Source organism: Rhinoraja longicauda, chromosome 15 (assembly GCF_053455715.1).
Source record: "Rhinoraja longicauda isolate Sanriku21f chromosome 15, sRhiLon1.1, whole genome shotgun sequence".
Taxonomy (NCBI): Eukaryota; Metazoa; Chordata; class Chondrichthyes; order Rajiformes; family Arhynchobatidae; genus Rhinoraja; species Rhinoraja longicauda.
In genome coordinates this window covers 31,082,721-31,099,693 of record NC_135967.1, presented here as the reverse complement: position 1 = coordinate 31,099,693, position 16,973 = coordinate 31,082,721, and the positions used below count along the sequence as shown (strand labels likewise).

Sequence of the window (16,973 nt, the reverse complement as noted above, 5' to 3'; positions counted from 1 at the left end):
TGCATGTTTGGACACATTTTTGTGAAACATTGCATAAATTCTTTCTCTTTTAAATAATAAAACATTTCTGTCTGATATTGTCAATGAACAGCCAAGTTCGGGTTTATTTAAACAAGAATGAAAATTTACACCCCACAATTTGTAAGTTTCTGATGTCTCTGATAAGAGGAAAAAATATCATTTATTTGCTGGACTGATTCTTCCCAAATGAAGTATGTAGCAAAGAACTGCAAAGGTAGACACAAAATGCAGGAGTAACTCAGCGGGACAGGCAGCATCCTCTATGACACAGAAGGGACGTGGTTGAGGGATCCATCTATGACAGCATGTTCACTAAAGAATGAAGATATCTAGGGTGTTCTTGTATTGAAAGCTTCATCTTGAGAGCAGATGCCGTGGAGACGGAGGAATTGAGATAGAGAATAGCATCTTTGCAAGAGGCAGGGTGGGAGAAAATGTAGTCAAGATAACTATGGGAGTTGTTAGGTTTGTAGTAGACATCAATGTATATTAGACATATACATTGTACATGTATATAGACGGGGTGGTTAGTGAGTTTGCAGACAATACCAAGATTGGTAGAGTTGTGTACTGTTAAGAAGGATGTCAAAGTGAGGAGCGGGATATAGATCAGCTACAGAAATGGGTGAAGAAATGGAAGATGGAGTTTAAAGATGGAGCAAGTGTGAAGTGTTGCACTTTGGCAGGTCAAAAGACCCTTCACAGCATTGATGTTACGAGGGATCTTTGCGGGTCCAAGCAAATGTGCCCTGAAAGTGGCAACACAAGTAGATAGAGTGGTAAAGAAGCATATGGTATGCATTCCTTCATTTTTGGGGTCAGAGTCAGGAAGTCAAGATGCATTTTTATAGGACTGCAGTTAGAACATATTTGGAATATTGTGGACAGTTCTGTTCACCCCATTACAGGAAGGATGTGGAGGCTTTGGAAAGGGTGCAGAAGAGGCTTACCAGAATGTTCCACAAATTAGAGGGCATTAGCGAAAAGGATAGAACAAACTTGGATTGTTTTCTTTGTAGCGTCGGAGGCTGAGAGGAGTATAAAATTATGAGGCACAGATTGGGTAGACAATCAGTATTTTTAGCCCAGGGTGGAAATGTCAAAGACTAGAGGGCATAACTTTAAGGTGAAAAGGGCAGTTTAAAGGAAGATGTGCAGGGCAAGTTTTTATTTCCTACCTACCAACACATAGGGTAGTGGGTGCCTGAAACTTGCTGCCGAGGATGGTGAATTGATGCACACCCACAACTGGCATTTAAGAGGCTTTAAGATGGACACATGGACATGCAGGGAATGGAGGGGTATGGATCATATACAGGTAGATGAGATTAATTTAACTTGACATCATGTTCAGCACAACATTGTAGACCAAAGGGCTTGTTCCTCTGCTCTATTTTATATATGTAGAGCAAAATTCAATTTGTAAATACAGTCATAATAATGAATTGCTCCATCATTCAGCAGCACACATTTTATTATTCTATTATGCTTTGTACAAAGCATCATCGTGATGAATTTTCTCAGCAAACATTAATTCATTCAATGTTATCACCTGGGTGGTGTTTGTCACTTTGAAAAAATCTGCTTTCCATTGTTAACTGCTGTTTGTCCTTTGAATTACACTCTTATGTACAATAACACTTTCTGTCAAAGCCCTCATCGTATCAAAAAACATTGTGTCTCTTTACTTCCCCCTTGGTGAGAACACAACAGATCAGTCAATTAAAAGGCTCTACTGGATAAACGCCAATTGGTTGTCATGTAGGCAAGGAAACCAATTTGTTAAGATGCCTCTTCAAATTTGGGAGAAAGCATAGGCACAATTAACCCATGCCTGTTCATTGCATTGCAGAAAAATAAACATGCGTTGCCTGCTATTTTTCCCCAATTGTAGTGTGCACTCTTTGGCTGCATGTACCGCAAGGGCCAAGTGCTATTTAAAAACACTGCAAGACTCTCAAAGGGAAATTGTACTGCTGCTGCAATTAGTGATGGAAGACACTTCAGAAGTAGACTCAAACGTGCTGAAGTTACTCAGCAGGTCAGGCAGCATGTCTGGAGAATGTGGATAAGTGACGTTTTGACTCGGGACTCTTCTTCAGACCGAGTGTAGTAGGGGGGAGAAAGCTGGGAGAGGTGGGGGTGGGACAAAGCCTGGCCGGTGGCTGCAGTTGAGGGAGGAGTTTAATTGGCATATAGCTGGACAAATGCCAGAGATGAAAAGACAAAAAGGGTAGTGATACTAGGAGAGAAGAGGTAAAAAATTGAAGAATTTAGCATTCAGACTGTTGGGCTGTAACCTGCCAAAATGGAATGCGAGGTGCCGTTCCTCCAGTTTGTGTGTGGACTCACTCTGGCAATGGAGGAAGCACAAGACAAAGGTCAGTATGGGAATGGGAAGAAGATATAAAGGAGGCCACATTGAGAGCACAGAATGTAGTAGATGAGACTTGAGTTAGAGGAGTCTACCCTCAACTATTCAAAGGTCAGTTTATTGTCACGTGTACCAATTAAGGTACAGTGATACTCAAACTATTGTGGCCTCCTTTACATTGATGAGACAAAGGGTAGACTGGATGACTGTTTTGCCAAACAACTACAAAATGTCTTCCAAGGCCTGCTGGATCTGCTGCAAACCATTTGAACTTCCCTTCCCATACAGATTTTCCTGTCCAGAGCCTCTTTCATTACCAGAGTGAAGCCACACGCAAACTGGAGGAACAGCACCTCACATTCCGCTTGGGTAACTGACTTATTGACTTAAATGTACACATTTTCTAGAAAGACCAAAATAAATTCAGCGACAGTGGAACTGCATTTTTAAAAAAAATCAGTAAACTTTTAAAACATTTAAAGCAAAATAATTTATTATCAATGCAGCTCACTAATAATACGGACATAACCCATTTACAATAAGCTCCAGACTGAACAAAGCCAAGCACAAATTTTGAACAAAGTCCTGAAGGCAGCCTCCACAATAATATCTGACATTGGAACTGTAGCTCACAATGCCTAGAAGTATGCAAATTTGGTTCTCAGCTCTGTGCATTTCTAAGTTAGCAGAGGTTGTAAAGTTAGCAGAGAGTGCAAAGGGGAAGGGATAATGACATGGAAGGGTGATACATTTGGGTGTCAATGAAAGCATTCGGCAAACAACTGATGGCTGGCCACTGATCATGCCTTTCCAATGAAAAAGGCAGAGTTTTAATAATTTACCAAGTGTAGAACAAACTGAAAGCAACTGTCTCCACCAATTAAAATAAAAGTCAAGCCAAAACTACGACTGCAAAACACAGCTGCACCCATTTGCATCTTAACCAATTGTTATACTGTGAATCAAGGGAAATCCTCTGCATTCAGCAGGCCAGATATTGTGAAAAATATACATTCTGAAAATGAAATATTGGATGTCTTTAGATTTAAGGATAATTAATGTCAAGTTTAAAGCACACTGCAAACTTCCATCTATAGTAGATATTTCAGTTTAAAACATGAAACAAATCTCTCTCAACACAGCTCTGAAATTCCACAATACATACTAGACAACTAAATGGTGACCCACTGGTACTGCAAAGACTCAGGACAGCTAGTTAAGTACAGAATCAAGACGTCACTGCCAGATGGGCCATTATCAGGAATAAATAATTCTGATTTTAACATGCAATTAAAAGCTTCTTAAATGTGGACCAATGAAAACAAAAAATCAACACCATTTCAATGATCAAATATCAGAAGTGAACAGAAGCCTCTTTTATTGCCTAAACCACAGTCAGTCAGTAGGAGTTGCATTTGGCAATAAAGCTAACATGAAATGTTTTGAACAGCTGCAATATCATAGAATCCAATTAAATCCCACCCAAAAAATAATCAAGGCTTTTTAAACGTGTTAAAGTATTATATAAGTAACATTTCTTATGGTCCAATCTTAAAATTGAAGAGACCACACATACAGGATTTGTATAATGAACTAGCTGCTGGTAACAAAACAGGCTAACCTGAACAATATGATGGTGCCAGACTGGCAAATTATCTAGACTATATCCCACCGCAATTCAATTAGAGAAGTTTCAAGTGAGGTTTCAAGAGTGCACAGGAACCAGGAGCTGGTGAGCCTGATGCCAAACCATCAGCATTTCCAAGTCGGAGTTTTACTGTAGTTTACTTTTGAGATACTGTGTGGAAATAGGCTCTTCAGCCCACCGAGTCCGCACCGACCAGCGATCCCCGCACATTAACACATGCCCACACACACTAGGGACAATTTACACTTATACCAAATATACAAACCCAAGCCAATTATCTTACAAACCTGTAATTCTTTGGAGTGTGGGGGAAAAAACGAAGATCTCGGAGAAAACCCATGCAGGTCACAGGGAGAACGTGCAAACTCCGTACAGACAACACCTGTAGTTGAGATCAAATCCGGGTCTCCGGCGCTGCAAGGCAGCAACTCTACCGCTACACCACTGTGCCGCCCAAACTAAAATGGCTACACAAACACCAACATTTCATATAAATACACACAATAGCTATGGCACAATACAGGAATAGATCTGAATCACAATCTGACAGAAGCTTAATTTTCACAACCAAAAAGATTATGCAAACTCAGATGCCCCAAGAACCCAAAAATAATACATTTAAAAATAAATGACAATGAAATGTGGATAGAATTAAATGGATTTAATTGAAAAAAGTAACTAGTAAGATAATGAAATAAACCAGAGACCGAAATATACATTGTAGTGTATTGGACAGCAATTATGAACCATAGTCTGGTATCTAATCGTTTTAATTTCTTACCACATCAATGACATTGAATAATTCTTGTATCAGGTCCTTTAAATGATATCTTTAAGAAACGTATCATGTTATTTGAGTTACAGCTGGCATAACTGATAAAACAATGAAGATAAAAACTTTAAATAACAGAAGGCATTTCAATCAATCAACACATTCTTGGACAGGAACTTATTATTTTCATTTTCTTCCTGGTTTCAATGGATATTCATTGATCAGCACTGGCTGATTAAAAAATGTTCACCCAACAGCTGTTTCTGCCTTTCTTGGTACCAGTGAATTTCTAAATCAAACTGCTTGATTTATATATTTATCTTTAAATTGTGTGTAATCTGGATTATTTAACTAATTTTAACTGTTCAATTTATGCTAAATTGTATTAAAAAATGTGTAAAAGTACATTATTTTACTCATTTGGGCAGTCTGACCCGAAGGGAACACATCATTTAAAATTGCCAAAAGATCTTTAGTGTTGGAGTTGCTAAGTGAGGATGTTCAATACAAGATGCTTTTACAGACATTTAGAAGCATGTCATATCAGGAGAGGCTGTGGTTTATGTAAAAATGATTTCTGTACCCTACCTAGGAGCATACATTATATTGAAAATACTCTGTTCTACACTAATTCAATGTCATAGTTTTCTTTTAAATATATTTACACGCACATACGTCTCCCCAGGGCTGGGATGTGGCAAGAATAAATCATACAAAACTGATCACATGGCTTTTAGTAATGATCAAAAAATACAAGAATTCAACCCAAGAATTCCAGTAGAATAAAAACATTAAAGTGAAATTTCTCATCCGCTTACCTATCTTGTAATTTGTGCAATACTGATTGAACTACAGGCTCTTTCTGCGGTGCTGCAATACAGGAAACACTTGTTTTAACGGAACCCATTATAATGGATTTCAGATATAACGGATGAACAGATCACACCGTCTCTCTAACCATTTAGAACCCCAGTTTCCGATCCCACTCACGACTTATTAGGTACACCAGCCAGTTCTTCTTCATCCACTGCAATGGCTGTTTTTGCGGCTCACGATATAGCCCCTAGGGACAGTGCTTTATTTGGGCCATTGCCAGCGACAGGACTCGCTCAGGCATCGTGGGGCTCCCTCCCTTCTCACCAGTTGCTGCTTCTTGCAGTCGGTGGCTGCTTTGTCATCTCCCTACTCCACTGCCTCCTCTTCCCGTTGCGCTGTCCACTCGGCCTCTTTCCCTCTTCCCCCCACCGCTACCACTGTCTTTCCCGGATTCGGCGACATCCTCCACCTTGGAATCAGTAGCAGGTGAGGGGAGGGAGCCTCAGTGACCGAGCTCGCCCTGTCATTGGCTCTGAAGGAAGAGTCCTTTCGGGGGCTAGAACATGAGCCGCAACAGCTGGTGAATAAGGACTGAATCAGTCTGAAGGAGGGTCCCAACATCATTTACCTGTGTTCTCCAGCGATATTGCATGACCCGCTGAGTTACTCCAGCGCTTTGTGTCTCTTATGTATTAACCATCATCTGCAGTTCTTTGTTTCAACTACATACAATGATAATACCGTACTCTGTTATAACAATCGTCAATAATGGACACCATTCACCCCTTATACTGTAACACAACTGGCTGATGGGTAGCATTTCTGGAAAGGCAGTTAGCTGCAGCACCACAGCAAAGCAAGACAGAACTCAATCGAATCCCAATGCACTGGAGAAAACGTATGGGCTCCACAATTGGAGCTTATTATTGCATTAGCACTGGCGCTTTTCCTTTTACATAACATTAACTTGTACGTTATCACATAAACCAGAATGTACAGCAATAGCATACATGTATAATAAAATGGTTTGTAGAACAAATCTAATCTTTAATAAATACAAGAAATTCAAAAACTTTGTAGCATCATGTGAATAGAATTTTGCAACATGTACAATATAATATGAATGAATTCAGTACACAGACTAAATTGGTGATCTAATTATGTTTTGATCATCTAGAACTATAGCAATTTTGAAGTTTACAGTCATAATATTTCAGATAGCTTGTAATTTTGTTTCGACGCATCCATTAAATTTGTGTCTCTCTGAACATTAACCCATTGCACCGTGCGACACTACAGTCAAATCCACTGTCTCTCCTATTTTCATTGGTAATCTTGGCAAACAAATTTCAGAAGTAGAATACTTATAAGTGATGCCCTTTCCTAAAACTAGCCGGAAAACTCAACTGGCTTGAGTAAACACGTTCCATCACAATTGTAGGACCTGAAAATACATCTACTGAATAGAAAACAAGTCACTGCTCATTTACTCCACTAATTTCTGTTCAGTTATTTCAATTATAATTTATAAATTTGCTTAAATGGTAGGGCATTGAGAGAGATTTGTGGACATTCCATTCTGTGATAAATCATTGGATTTTCTATTCAATTTGATGAAAGTACCCTCTCAGTATCAACCTGTCATGCATAAATATACGTATTAAACGAGTCCAACCTACACCAATCTGGTAATGAAAACAGACTTTGCGTACTTTGCTGAAAAATGTCATGCAATAATTGGATAATGCAAATTTGGATCAAAAACACTTGTACAAGGGATGGAAGTGCATATGGTCACATGGAGCCAGTCTGTGACAAGCATTCTGAGCTACTTGGCAAGAAAGGCTTTGAGACCTACTATTATTCAAGTGGATACTAACAAATACTGGAAAAAGGCTCAAGTATCTGTTCCTATCGATCACTGTTTTGATGTAGCATTTGCAATACAGTCAGTGCAGCAAAGATATTATCAGAAGTATGTCCAAAAATTAGTTGTCTTCTAATAGGAAGCCATAGATAAAGTTCACAGCACGTTGTCTATCGTTCTGGGTTTGCCGCCCAACTAGGTTTGGTGGTGGTCTCAAAAGTAGACTTGCAAAGAGAGTAGCTGTGGATTACAGAAAAAAAGATTTATGCATACAACAGAAATGAAATGCCAATTTCTCAAGACACGTTTGCTTCAATTAGTTAAAAACCAGGTCTGTAAACATACTAGTAGTAACAATCATCAAAGTTAAATAAATAATTAAGTTCACACATTAGAATGCTCTTCTACTTTGGAAAAATGATAACGCTTTGTAACTTTCTGCAGAAAAAATCAAATCAATTTTAAAAATAAAAATCTTCTACATTCTCATTTAGAGTTAACAATCAATTAGGATCTCTAGATATAAAGCAGTCAGTGGAAGCAGCCCCATGACATACAAGTGGTCACCCCACTGCCCTTTACCATTTCAAACTACAGTCAATTCCATCCTGTTCTTTAGTTATTCAGACCTCCTCAATTCACTGTTGCACCGAACACCACTGCCCCACCCGGCTCGGACATGCCCCGCAAAGAGTGGGTCGCCCTGAACTGGCTCTCCGCAAAGGGGTCGGCCGGTTCAATGCCAACATACATCGTTGGGGGTTGTGTCCATCAGCAGCCTGCGTGCGTGGAGCAGACCTCCAAATAGTGCAGCACGTCATTTTCGACTGCACTGTCCTCCGTCCCCCTGGTGGAGGGGTAGACCTCACGGCCCTTGACAACAGCACATTGCACTGGCTACAGCGCCTGGAGGGTGTTACATAATTTCTGCTGCCTCAAACGCAAGAAGTTATTAAACATTAGTTATTTTACCCGCAAGATTTTCAAAAATGTCTTTTTAATAGCTGTAACCTTATTTTTGTTATTGCAAATTAAAAATACTAAAGGCTACATTTTACATTGTTTAATGGAGGCATAATTGCACGTGTCAATAGAAGCTATTGCTTGTCATTTTCTATGGTCACCCACAGTTAAAGTAGAGGCTGTGTTCTTGAGACAACAGTGTCAAATTACTGTGGGGAAGTTACATAGAAGCAGCCCCCCAGGCAATTATGATGTTTGCATATTTCCAATGTGGTTCTCTAGTTCCAAATCAAAGTTGCGCTACAACCAATTCGGCCTGTGCAATACAGATACTTTCCCCTAATTTATCAATCGCGTAATATCCAATTTGCGTTAAGGAAATACTTGTTAAAACAAAACTACCTGAAACACACATGAATTAAAATACATAAATTAATGAAAACATTTCCAGTTAGATCAACTGCAGTTTAAATATACCAAAAGATTGCAGTTATCTTCACCTAGAATACAATCTTTAAAATTCTGTTAAAACAGATGCAACAACCTCAAAGTAAAGAATTTTCTTAATATGTAGTTTCATCCGGTTGAGGGAAATGCATTCAGGATATCCAAATAAAAGCCCTTTACAGGAGAATAAGATCACTGAATGATCTATGATATTAATAAGGAGGAAGTTTTGAAACAAAATGATGCAAACGTTCTTACCTAACATCTTGGCATCAAGCTTGTTGTCTTCCGAATACTTCAGCAATTCTCGCAGAAATGACATCAAGTACCGAAACACATTTTTGTGATTCCGAGGCAGTTGGGATATCAACTAGTGAGAAAGAAAGAAATGTTTTGGTCAAAGATCGTTCAATGTGATTACTTGATTGTGTAGAGGCCGTGTGGCGTGGTATAGTGCAAATCACAAAAACAATGAAACATTGTACATCAGAGACACAAGGAATTGCAGATCCTGCAATCTTGAATAAGGCTGCTGCCTCAGAGCCAGAGATCTGGGTTCAATCGAGATCTTGGGTGCTTTTTTCCGTGGAGTTTGCACGTTCTCCCAGTGACCATGTTGGTTTTCTCCGGGTGCTCTGGTTTTCACCCACATCCCAAAGACGTGTGGGTTTGTAGGATAATAGGCTTCTGTAAATTGTCCCTACTGTGTAGGGAGTAGATGCGAAAGTGGGATAACATTGTAGTAGTGTGAATGGATGATCAATGGTCAGTATGGACTCAGAAGGCCAAATGGGAATGGGGGTTAAAGAGGATCACATTTTTGAGTTGGTCCAGCCATATCTAGACCAGGTGCCAGACGCTCTTTGCTCAGAGAATGGTACACCTCTGGAACAGGTTGGTATCTTGTGCAATGTATTTGAATTTGCTAAACCCTTTTAAGCAAGAGCTGAATCTGTTTGCGATTAGACAGACTTCCCTTATGCAAGATTTGGAAAATTTAGGGTCGGAATGATCTTTGGGATTTTAACTACATAGAGTTTTCCTGTAATTTGCCCCCAAAATTGCACTGACCTTTCCCACAATATCAAATTATTTTGGTGTGATGCATAGCACAACTGTGTGGAACAGGATCATGTGTATGGATTGACACAAAAAGCTGGAGTAACTCAGCAGATCAGGCAGCATCTTTAGAGAGAAGGAATGGGTGACGTTTTGAGTCGAAACCCTTCTTCAGACACAATGTGTATGATTAATGAATTGACAAGCAATTCTTACATGTTGACAGTTGCGGTGATCGTATGATGTTTCTAAACACCGTTGATGAAGCTCATAACATATCACAGGCTCTGGGAGGGCTTCAAGGAAGATGAGTAGAGCTTCAGCCACTGAATGATTACTGCCAGCTAGTACACATAATCAGGAAAATGTCAAATGGAGTATAAAACAATAGGTGGCCCTTTGACTTTACATGTACCCAGCTGATTTCCACTTGTACAGTTGAGGTACACCGATTCATTCATGTAATATGACCAATATTGCAACATGTGCAGTACCTGATTTTACATTTACATTCTTGCATCTTGCGCAGCGCTCAGGATATATTCCCAGGAATAAAAAAGTTCATTGTATCACCACTAGGAATCATTACAAAGTTATATATATTTGAATGTAGATGCATTGTTGATATCACTGCTATGCTGGGAATCTGACACCAGCTGGAATGAGCGGTGCATTTGTTCAGCTGTACTCTGGCTGGCATGACAAGTTGGGCATTGCTGGGGACTGCAGTGCCTGGTCCTTGTGCTGCCAGATAACCCTGATCTATGGTCTCTGACTCTTGATGAATGGAAAATAATGATATTTTCAGGAAAAGCTGCAAAATTACTTTAGGAATTCATATTACTGACTTGCTTAATTTCCAATTAGCTCTCAAACTTCATAAAAGCAGCATAAGCATTTGATTGTGCATTTAAAAATAATCTACACTTGGATGCCATGCCTTCCAAAGTACCAAGCTCCTTAAACCTACTGTTACCTGACAGCGATGCATCTCAAACTAGAGATGCTCATATTTTTGAGCGAGTTCTGTTCTCTGCCTGTGAAACCAAAGTGCAATTTGTTTTGGCTCCATTTATAATGCAAAGGATACGAATAGTTTGTGGTATACTTGTGTCCAAGCTGTCAAAAATCTGTTGAAGTTCTTCTTGCATGCCAGGAGTCTGAAATAGGTCCTCCTTCAAAAAGATCAAAAGGATGAAATGAAGACCTCCTCGAAATGTTATTTTCTCAGCAGTAATGGGAATTCACTTTTCTATTTAACATTAGGTACCACTGCTTAGAAATTGGATCAGAATTACTTATTGAGAATAAAAAAGGATGTCACAAGATTTTACAGTGTAATCTGCCCATGTTCCAAATCCACAACAGCAGCTATGCATTATACGGATTCCAAGGTTCAATGTCACTGGAGCCTATCCTCAGAAGTACAGTACCCAGTTACTCAAACATTACTTGTTAAGTGAAAGCAATAATATTTCACTTCAGGCCTCTTAAAGTGGATTATCTGCAGGACTGACATAGTGGTGCAGTTGCTGCCACAGATCTCCAGCAACCCTTCAATCCTGACCGCTAATGCAATCTGTTCAGGATTTGCAGTCTTTCTGTGACTACATGGGCCCCTTGGGTGCTCCAGTTTCCCCCCCATATCCCAAAAACATGCGGGTTGGCAGGTTAATTGATCGCTGTAAATTGCTCCTAGTGTGGGGATGACAGGTAGAATCTAGGGGTGAGTTAATGGGAATATGGGAGAGAATGCAATGGGTTAGGGAAGGATTAGTGTAAAAGGGGCCTAATGGTGAGTGCAGATTCAGTTGGCTGAAGGGCCTGTTTTGTGTGTCTGTGATATTGGGTAGTCACTGAATCATACGTTTGCAACCATGGTGAGCAAGGTATATGGATTAGTAGGTACTAGATTCAATTCCCCGCCCACTTAGTAGAGTTAGAAAATGGGGCTTGATGTTGGAATGAAAAATCTGTAACAGATTCTCAATTCTGACTCCCTCCTGTTTTCCCTTCTGATGTGTGCAAATGGGATAAAGATGAAGGATGACTATGGGATCCTTTGCAGTCTTATTTCCTGACAATAGTGCATTGGTTCCTAAGATTGATTAGCGGTGCATGGAATCGCATCACAGCAATCAATGGTTAACATTGCCATAATCAGTTTTGCCAAATCAGTTTTTAATATAGAATTCTTCTTATTGGCCAAAATAAGCATTCATATTCTTTGCACTTCATCGATGCAATCTGCAAGGTCACTTTCTTAACTCTCATTAGTTGAGTGCTGTGAAATTAAGGAAGAATTATGTGATTCGCATTTAGCAGGTGAAACAAAAGAAAATTTAGTACAATTACCTGATGACTTGCATTTTTAAAGAGATGATCAACTAACAACCAAATTTCCTTTGGAATTTGCAGAGGTTGTTTGTCACTTCCTATATTATCCACGACAAGATCTAACCGTGATTTCTCCTGTTGAACATATTGAGAAATGAGCCGAATCAGAAAGATTTTATTACATCGTTCATAATTGGACAACTCAAAGCCCAAACCAGGTACTTAACATCTATTGATAAAATACAGTGCATCAGTTTATTTTTTTGAAGCAATTATAACAATGATTTGCTCGAAATTCAAATGTTTGGGAAAAGGAGTGGTTTAATTTTAGAGAAAAGCAGAGTAACTGAAGTAAACAAACTCCAAAGCCAAGTTTCTGATACTGGAAGATAATGGCAATCTTTGGCAGAATGCCATTTTCAGAAATTGTGCAAAAAGTTATTGTCTGTAAAAGGCTTTGATAAAGCACTTCATCTCTTCCAACTGTCCCTGGCACTAGGGCCAGATGCGGATCAACCTGTAGAGCGACAGTGTATCCAAGCAGAAGATCCGTATTTTGGATATTCATAGGAAGACTTTGATCTGAGTGCTTTCACTACCCAGCATCGAGGACTCAACAAAAGCTCAGTTCTACATTACAACAAGAGTTGCCCGATGCCAGATCTGCTTGGAAAAGTCCCCATTCTTCACCTGATTATTTGGGCAGCACTAATGCCACCTGTGCAGAGCAGCTGTATCGAATTATAGAGTCCCTCGTTTTGGAGAGGACTTTCATCACATATGTTTAGAATATTCTATCAAATGGCCTTATCCTGCCCAAAACTCATAGGGCAAATGCTCATCAGCACTCCCACACCAAGGGAACCATATTCCACAGGTACTACAAGGTTGTCAGAGATATTTGTACCAGGTATGGTGCAGGTCCGATCCAGATGAATGACCTGTCCCAGAGCAGACTCGACACAATTAGCAATGTCCTCGAATAGAATCATCTAACTAGCATTTTACAGTTGAGATGGATTGCCAATTTCTGATCTTGTCTTATTCCCTTCTACTTTTGCAGGAGAATAATGCTGCCCATCCCCTTCGATCCTGACATGCTGCCTGCTAGAAGAGTGGGGCTATACAGTTCCAGCAGATCTCGGCTGATCCTGTCCCACAAAGCCAAGTCAACAAAACATCACTTCTGGGAGTTTAATTTGTCTTAATGGAAAAACCTTGTCAGCTCGTCAATGGCTGGTCCAGATTCTCCCACTTCTTAAACTAATTAGGCGGCACAGCAGTAGAGTTGCTGCCTTACAGCGCTTTTAGCGTTGGAGACCCGGGTTTGATCCCGACTATGGGTGCTGTCTGTACGGAGTTTGTACATTCTCCCCGTGACCTGCATGGGTTCTCAGGGTGCTCCGGTTTCCTCCCACACTCCAAAGACGTACAGGTTTATAGGTTCAATGGCTTCAGTAAAAATTGTAAATTGTCCCTAGTGTGCATAGGATGGTGCTAGTGTATGGGGTGATCGCTGGTTGGTGCTGACTCGGTGGGCCGAAGGGCCTGTTTCCGCACTGTAAACTAAAATGAAAAAGTTAAACCTCCAAGCCCTGCAATGGAGTGTTTTGGGAAGTTGTGCGGTTTGTGGCATTCAAACGAGACAGCCCAGAATGGAAGAATTTCCATATTCTTAAAACTGTGTCGTCCTCTTAAGGCTGCCAACCATAAAGCTTCCCCCCGAGAAGCTTTTGGAAGTGGAAAGGCAAGCCTGTTTCATCTTATTCTATGGAGTGGATCCTGGATAGAGGATGATCTTGGGGTATTTTGAGGCAGACAGCTAGGTTTGCTGGCTCTTAATTAGAGCGAATGATTAAACACAACAAACCATGAGAAATAATATAAATGTGAACACTTAAAGGGATTTGTTAACAGAGTATCATATTAGAGAACAAAGAGTTCTGCGCGGTGTTAAATTGTTAGAACAAATGGTAACAGCACTTAGTCAACCAACCTGTGATATTTCAGATGATGAATTAGATCATCTTTTGTGAAATAGCAACATTAAGCCATAAATACACACTTATTAGCTGATACTATTGGATGATAAACTAAAAATTCATCTGCCTCCCATGGATTCAAAATAGAAATATTCTATTTTAAAATTTCACAAGGTAAGACTACAGCAGTATTATTTGCTCATTACTGGTGAACTGAATTCAGTTCATGTACTCTAACTATATTTTACTAAGGACCTTTATTGCACCTTATTGTGCACTGCAACGCCTATGAAGCTCCTTGAGAAATCTAGAAGGCAAAAAACCATGCCGTTAACAGATTGCAACCGATTACTCTTTCAGGCAAATATATGAGAGTCATTTAAATCCAAGGATAAGTAGAAAAATTGAGTTAGATCATTACACCACAGCAATCAAAGTACATTAAGGCCTGAGAAAGGAAGTGCTGAATTCAACTGGAGAAGAGAGATGATGATGATGTTGATATATTGGAGATAAACTTTCTATAGATGCACTCTTCAACAGAAATCAGAGTAATATGGACCAAGAATTGCAGCTGCCTTGAAACCATTAATCAAGCATACAGAAGAGCCACTCACTGTCAAATGAATGCACACAGAGGCAGCCTGTGCCCTTAAGCCAGAGTGGAAGGAAATCACCCTCAACTTAGAAGTGAAATCTAAGAACGACAGCAGGGTAGCGAGTGGAGTGAACCAACTCAGTAAGTTAGTAATCAAGACTGGTGTTTTCTTTGCATCATTTAATTCAGGGGTCAGCAACCTACTCACACAGCCGTGTTTGAATCTTCCACAAGGAGTGGTGGCCGCGAGTGTAAGCAGTCGGCGGTTAACGCGCCTAATCCGGCCCGTCGCCTGTTTTTGTACGGCCCGTGAGTTAATAATGATTTTTTGCGTGGAGTCTACACGGTCGGGTGAAGCCGAGCAGCCCTAGCAACAGTGCCGGGCCCGGCAGTCAGCCTGCCCGGAGAAGCACCGGCAATCCAAGTACAAGATGGCTTGTGACGGCGGGGTGGGGGGATTGCTTCCTGCTCGTTTGTAGCGGGGCTCCAAGTGGGAAAGTGGAGGCGCATTAACCGCCGACTGCTTACACTCGCAGCCACACTCCTTGTGGAAGATTCAAACCCGGCTGCGTGATAGGTGCCCGCTCGCTCGCTCCTGCCCATCTGTTGCTCCGGGCCCTCCAGGTCCATCCTGCATGATCACAGCCACTCACACCCAACCATCCTCCAGTAACCCTTGCTTTCCCTCTGCCTGTCCCTCCCTCCCTAGCTCTCCGACTAGACACAAAATGCTGGAGTAACTCAGCGGGACAGGCAGCATCTCTGGAGAGAAGGAATGAGTGACGCTTCCAAGACGAGACCCTTCTTCAGACTCAGAGTCAGGGGAGAGGGAGACCAGAGATATGGAAGGGTAAGGTGTGAAAACGACAGATCAAACCAATCACTGCTCAAGGAAATGTAGAATGGTTCATTGTTGGCTGAAGGGAAGTTAACAACGAGGTATACAAACTGTAAAATTAATCAGGACAGTGAAACCAGTCTGAGGAGGAACAGCACCTCATACTTTGCTTAGGCAGCTTACAACCTAGTGGTATCAATATTGATTTCTCTATCTTCAAATAACACTTGCTTTCCCTCTATCTCCGTCCCTCCTCCACCCAAGTTCTCCCACGTTTCATTGTCCTCCTGATTAATTTTACTGATTTTGTATGCTTCGTTGCCATCTTCCTCTCAGCCAACAATGAAAAAGGGTCAAGTCAAGAGTGTTTTATTCTCATATGTCCCAGATAGAACAATGAAATTCTGACTTGCAGCAGCATACAGAATATGTAAACAGAGCAGATAGACTCAATATGCTGGTGTAACTCCATGGGCCAGGCAGCGTCTCCCTCTCCTCTAACCGGCCCGCTGCTTGTTCATTAATTCATGATGTGGCCCGCAGTAACAAAAAGGTTGCCCACCCCTGATTTAATTAATCACAACACCAGTGACTTTATGCATAAGGTAAACGCTAAACACTCCTAAACATCACAATATGTGATTTAAGGGATTAAAAGGTAGTCAGATATTGTTAGTCTAACTTTCCAAATGCACTATTACCTTTGTAAACAAGCAGTCATCATCCTGAACAGAGCAGAAGAGGAGAAAGAAATGGGAAAAAAGCATCAGAGAAAGATTTGTGAAAAATAAGTCACATGCAGAAACGACAGAATCAAGATCATTGACAATAATTATTTCCATCCCTTGTTTCAAAACATGCCCTTTTTGAAATTGGAAAAGAACCAGTGCAATTTGGTAACTACAAGATGCAATTAATTAAAAAAGAAATGTGCATTCAGAAACAGAAAATTCAAGCACCCCTCAAGTGTGATAGATGATTTTTTTTCTATTTTCCAAAAAAAATTAGCTCCAGTCGAGAAAATATTTTCTCTTGCACCATTATGGAAATTAGAAGAGTTACCAACTGCCAACTCTAAGATCGATTATCTAAAATCTTGTGCAAATATAATGAAGATTACGATATCTTTAACTTTCATATGTTAACTTTCGTATGTTAATCAAAGTGACAAATTTGAAAATGTCTTTGGCACATAAAGCACATTCTCACTGTGTCACTCTACTTTCCATATCTAAACTATACAGGAACAGC

General features: G+C 40.3%; 1 protein-coding gene across 4 annotated transcripts in view; it reads right to left on the bottom strand.

The window, feature by feature from the left end:
* Window positions 1–2,883: 2,883 nt before the first annotated feature.
* Window positions 2,884–16,973, bottom strand: part of ocrl (OCRL inositol polyphosphate-5-phosphatase) — a 59,920-nt gene continuing 45,830 nt past the window's right edge. For 2 of the 4 annotated variants that reach the window (XM_078412411.1, XM_078412412.1), the window contains exons 19-24: window positions 16,424–16,447; window positions 12,323–12,439; window positions 11,058–11,142; window positions 10,184–10,311; window positions 9,167–9,278; window positions 2,885–7,738 (exon numbers count right to left, since the gene is read on the bottom strand). In XM_078412411.1, the coding sequence (XP_078268537.1) occupies window positions 7,620–7,738; window positions 9,167–9,278; window positions 10,184–10,311; window positions 11,058–11,142; window positions 12,323–12,439; window positions 16,424–16,447 (585 nt within the window). In that variant the 3' untranslated portion in view covers window positions 2,885–7,619. Of the gene's footprint in view, window positions 7,739–9,166; window positions 9,279–10,183; window positions 10,312–11,057; window positions 11,143–12,322; window positions 12,440–16,423; window positions 16,448–16,973 lie in introns of all 4 variants that reach the window. The other 2 variants (XM_078412414.1, XM_078412413.1) reach the window with 2 other exon arrangements.